The sequence below is a fragment of the Nelumbo nucifera genome, chromosome 3 (assembly GCF_055504915.1).
Source record: "Nelumbo nucifera cultivar China Antique chromosome 3, China Antique-T2T, whole genome shotgun sequence".
NCBI classification, from domain to species: domain Eukaryota; kingdom Viridiplantae; phylum Streptophyta; class Magnoliopsida; order Proteales; family Nelumbonaceae; genus Nelumbo; species Nelumbo nucifera.
The window spans coordinates 79,674,018-79,679,656 of NC_142651.1; the positions used below are offsets into that span (position 1 = coordinate 79,674,018).

The 5,639-nt window shown below is 48.0% G+C and overlaps 1 protein-coding gene across 1 annotated transcript; it reads left to right on the forward strand.

Annotated features, from left to right (window-relative positions):
* The first annotated feature begins 3,381 nt into the window (after positions 1-3,381).
* Positions 3,382-5,404, forward strand: LOC104590438 (F-box family protein). Its single transcript, XM_010249110.3, has one exon. The coding sequence runs from the start codon at positions 3,760-3,762 to the stop codon at positions 4,954-4,956; it is 1,197 nt and encodes a 398-aa protein (XP_010247412.1). The 5' UTR covers positions 3,382-3,759; the 3' UTR covers positions 4,957-5,404.
* The last annotated feature ends 235 nt before the right edge of the window (positions 5,405-5,639 follow it).

The window sequence follows — 5,639 nt, forward strand, 5'->3', positions numbered from 1 at the left end:
CTCCAATGAGGCCAAGGAGGACTTCAATTCCTTCATGAGCTCTTTGTTATTGGTCTCCTCGACCTCGACCTTCTTGCAATGCTCGTGCTTGTCGCGTACCCGGTTCTTGGCCGCATGCTTCTTCAAATGCTTGATCTCCTCTTGCGTCCGCTAGAGTTGCTAAATTAGCACCTCAACCTTATCATAGAGGCCAACCAAGCAAGAGACCCTTTGCACATAAGAAAGGAAAAACATCAGTCAGATACCAAGAAGACCTTGATGACACAACAAATTCGAAGTAGTGTACACATACCTTAGCAGCCCTGTCTAATAGCTTGTCCCGAACAAAGTCCACTGAATATTATGTCTAGGACTAGCAGTCCCCGAGGAGGACCATGCCGATCGCTAGCTATCAATCGACGCTTGGTGAGCGGCTTGTCCCATGGATTAGACGACTGAGGCTCCACCTGATGTGATCCACCCAAGGTCCCCTCAGGCCGATGTTGCTCGCGTAGTTGAAGCCTTTTGGCCTAAAGGTCTTGGGTTGTTTCGGAAGGGAGCTTCTACGCCTTTGTCTTTCTATGGGCCACCTCGGCCTTGGCCCATTGTCTTGCAGCCCCCTCCTCTAGCTAACGCCGAGGCATGCTCCTAGTAGTTTCCTTCCTAGCAACTCTCTTAAACACCGTCACGAGTAATTTCACCTTCCTCCCGCTCTCCATTTCTATGAACAAGAGAAGCAAACGATTTAGAAGAATGCTAACAAAACTCAAGCAACTTCACAACTGGCAGACAGCGGGAGCATCCATACTGAGGGGGGTAGGACTAAGGCCGGCCATCACCAAGGCTTCCTCCTCCTTCACCAAGGGTCCGGCATGAATCATCCTGCCCAGACGAAGCCGAGTCATCATGGCCTTCTCCTCATCGCTACTGCATGGTTTAATCCTTTTGGTCAACATATCTGGTCTCCCCCAACCAGACCGAAAGGACTAGCCCTCGAGGCAACTCACGAAGAAGAATTTATTCTTCCAATTATGGAAAGATGACGAGTTGTCCACCACCCTTTCCCATTGGCCTTGGAATTAAAACAAGCCCTCCCTGTCAGGGTGCTTCCTTAGTGCGAATAGACACCGAAATATATTTAGCATCACTGTCACCTCTTAGAGATGGGCCATCACCAATTCGACCACTATTGTCCTAATGGCATTGGGGGCGAGCTGGCTAAGGGTGAGGTTGTAATGGTTTAGGATCTCGGGCATGAAGGGGTGTAAAGGAAACTACAACCTGAAGTGAAGGTAATGCTCGTGGACGCACACCTCCTCTTCAGGAGCAAGCCATGGCCAATCACCCATGAAAGGGACTTTAACCCTATAGTCCCCTGGAATGTGGTACCTCTTGGCCAACGCACTAACTTGCACCTTGTTGAGAGTGTTGTCTAAGTTAGAGTGGGGGTAATGCCTCAATGTCACACCTCTACTCTCAGCCTTGGCTGTGGGTTCCTCGATCTCTTCCACATCCACAACATTAAGGTGCCCAAGAACATTCCCTGGGGTGTCAACCCTCGGCCGATTGGAATCAATACTCTCATTGGTAGGGCCCGCACTCTACTAATCACGCTTGACCCCATGGAACGTAACTCTCTCCCTCAGCACTTGGGCACTAGATGTCCAAGAGGAGTTCTCAAAATCACTATTATCACTCCCATCACTACTAGGAGTGCTGCTAGGAGTACTCCAGTTAGGAAGGTTATATTCCTCACAACCCAAATTCGAGGAGAACATGTTGAGGACATGAATCCTTTACCTAAAGATGTTTGTTAAAAAAAGTTTAAGGGAATTGGTTATTGATAGCCAAGGTGTCCTTACTAGCTCCCAAGCATAAGGTTTCGAGCAAATGGTGGGGAGTTGCTTAACCAACCTCCCTATTTAAAGAAAAATGTATGGCTCAGATCCAACGATCATGGACTTGCCGACCTAACAACCTGAACCCACGGGCTCCACGTGGCACCAACCTCGGGAGACGAAACGACGCCAAGAGATGGGGCTAGTTCACCCATCGACTCTGGCTCAAGGATACGCCGAACCAGACCCTCTCGCACCGTCTCGTGCATGGCCTCATTCGATCAACCTCGATGCCCATCCTACGTACGAACACATGACGCCCGTCCTGCATACGTGCATGCAACACCCGTCTTGCGTAAGGACATATGATGAGAGACATCAATGCCCGTGCTAGGCATGAACAACGAACATGGACAGCCTATGCCCACACGGGCCATGGTCACGACCCTTCAGCCCGAGATGGTCCTTTATTGACGCAAAGGGAGAACGGAGAAGCAGTTGCCACACAACCCCTAAGAAGAGCTCTGCAGCCGAGGCTGACGCCTCCATGCAAATACACTATATTCTCTTTGGCCGATGTCAAGGCCTCAATGCACCCTGCCAAACAACCTCAATTGCTATGATCTCGAGAGTGGGGGACAAGTGATATAGTGGTATTTGGCTGACTTGCAGATCTTGACATGTGGCATCGACTGGACGTATCCTAACCACCCATCATTAACCATTGCCAACCGCCGCCACATACTCCTAAGTACTCCTCTCAAACAACTCCAACTATAAAAAAAAGACCCCCACATTGAAGTAAATACACCGGAACTTAAACTCTAAATCTCCTCTCTTGCTTGATCCGACTCCTCACAACTTTCGTCTAATTTAACCATCGGAGTCTAACATTTCTTTCTCATACCTGGTCGGATCCGTCAGCCTCAAAACCCTAAAAATTACGTCGTTGCCGTCGGCTACAAATTTATTTTGGCAGCAACAATCCAAATTCGATTCTAATATGATATGAATTTGATGGATTAGATTCGCTTCGAATTCCAAAATAAACGAATCAATTTAAAACAAAGTCTATACGATTCGATCCAATCCGTTTTGCAGCACTACCGCCCCGTCCCCGACCCCGATGAAGCGTTGAAAGACAACATTGCCACCATTAAGTACACCAAAAGCAACAAATTAATGTAGGCATTGTTGACCTTTTACCTACCGGTGAGTCATGCGACAAAAACCGGGGGCGCTCAAAGTCATCTGACGGTTAAAAAGTAACATTCTCACGTGATCCCTCTCATGCGGCCGACTCCCAAATAACAAAAAAAGAGATTAATCAAATACCTAATATACCCTCAGTAAAGGACAGGTTTGCCCTTCCTCTAATCCTCTTTCTTCCGAACCTCCCTTCCAACAACGTCTCTCTCTCGCGCTCCGCGTAATTAAATAAATAATTAAATAATAATAAATAATTGCGAAACACAAAAGCGAGACAGACAGAGAGATAAAATTAAAATCTAAATAAGTAATATTAAAATATTAAAAAAATCAAAACGTTCCTTTTTCTCACTCACACATTCTCTCTCCCTCTCTCTCTTCCGTGGATCTATCTATCTATCTATCCTCAGAAGAGAAGTAGAGAACGATAACCCTCTCACCTCTCTTTGTTTCTCTCCCTCTCTTTCCCTCATTTGGTCGTCGTCTCTGATCCGGTGATGTTACATTTCCGGCTAGATCTGGCACGGAGAACCTTGCCGGAGAAGTGCTTTGCCTCTCTCTCCTCGGCGTTCGCTTCGTATAACTAGGGCTAGGGTTTGCAGTCTGAATTAGGTTTCATTTGTATTACTGGTTTAACCTGAAGAGTAGATCAGATCTGATCTGTACTGGTCGTATAAGCTGATCCGTGCCTCCGACTTCCTATCATTGTCTATCTTCCTTTGAGGGTTTTGCGATGGCGTCTCACCGACCGGATCTCAACGGAAAAATCTGGCCGGAGCCGTCCACGGCGGAGGTGGCGGAGATCGATCATTTCGATCGGTTGCCGGACTCTTTGCTTCTGATTGTGTTCAACAAGATCGGAGATGTGAAGGCGTTGGGCCGCTGCTGCGTTGTGTCCCGTCGGTTCCATGGTCTGGTTCCTCAGGTGGATAACGTTGTTGTGAGGGTCGACTGCGTCATCTCTGACGACGACGCTTCTTCGGGGACTGCCGCTTCTGATAAGACGCGAGGCGTCTTCTCGAACCTTGTCCGTCTTGTTTTCGGTGGCATCGTTAAGCCTCTCCAGGCCCTTGGTCAATTTCTCGGCCCTAAGAAATCTTCGTCTGCCTCGTCTCTGAACGGTGGTAGCGGTGGTGGTGGGGGAGGCGGAGGTGTTGGTGATGACGAGGAAATGGAAGCAGGTGGCGTTACCCACCACTCCCCGACCCAGGTGTTGAAGAACTTCAATGAGATCCGTCGCCTCCGAATCGAGCTTCCTGGTGGAGAATTAGGAATCGAGGATGGCGTTTTGCTTAAATGGAGGGCAGATTTCGGATCCACCCTTGACACCTGCGTCATACTCGGTGCTTCATCTGTCCTTTCTCCGGGAACCACCAAATCTTCATCCGTGCAGGAAAATGGCGTTGGTAACGATGGCTTGTGTGTTGGAAACGGAGATGACAATGGGAACATCCCTGAGTCGTTCTACACCAACGGGGGCCTAAAACTGAGAGTCGTCTGGACAATCAGTTCTCTGATAGCTGCATCAGCGAGACACTACCTGCTCCAGCCGATTATCGCTGAGCATCACACCTTGGAAAGCCTTGTCCTGACGGATGCCGACGGACAGGGTGTTCTTTGTATGAACAGAGAGCAGCTGGAGGAGCTGAGAGTGAAGCCCTTGTCTGCTTCGACAGCTTCAAGACGGACGCTGGTGCCTGCGCTGAACATGAGACTCTGGTATGCTCCACACTTGGAGCTGCCCAACGGGATGGTGCTGAAGGGGGCGACGTTGGTAGCCATTCGACCAAGTGAGCAGACTGCCGCCAAGAAAGAGATCTCCGATAGTTCTTGGGTTTCGACAGCATTTGAGGAAGAGGAGCCGTATGGAACGGCAGCGAAGCTGCTGGTGAAAAGACGGACCTATTGTCTTGAGATGAATTCCTTCTGAGCGCAGCTAAAATTGAGGTAATTTTACCAAATCCTCTTCTTCCCCTGGTCATCGGGTGCAGGATAAAGTGGTAGCGGTGAACTGTGTATTGAAACCCAGACCCTTGACAACTGCTCCTCTTGTGGCCGAGCTGCAATGAGTTTATCCTCGACAAGGTCCAACTTGACAATCACAGGGAAATTGTATACAGTAGATGTAACGTTTAGTCAATCAGAAGGCACTCTTCAAATATGTACTCAGCGATGTATAGGTTAGCTGGAAGATATGTGCTTCTGTATTGCTTCCTTGCTTCTTAGTTTTGATCTGCTTTTGTTGTTGTCTTCCCCAAGGTGCATGTATATCTACTCAAAAAAGTTCCTCATTATGTAATGAGAGAAGGTTTGTTCTTTCTGAATTTACTCATTTCCTTTATGGGAATTTCAGGTGGAAGTTTGATGATTTAAGGAAATTTGGATTTGGTTATTTTGGAAGGCAGAAATCATTTTTTCTGTTTTTGGATTCGATAAGTTGGGAATGGTCTTCCATCAAAGCCCAACAATTTTTGCCGCCACCCAAACGATGCCCCCTGCTGATTATGTATGTGCTGTGAATATATTGTTCTTTGTGCTTGAACTGAAAGAAACCGCACCTACTCCTGGTTTTCATTGAGGGTACATATCACACATTCAGCTCGACTGATGTTG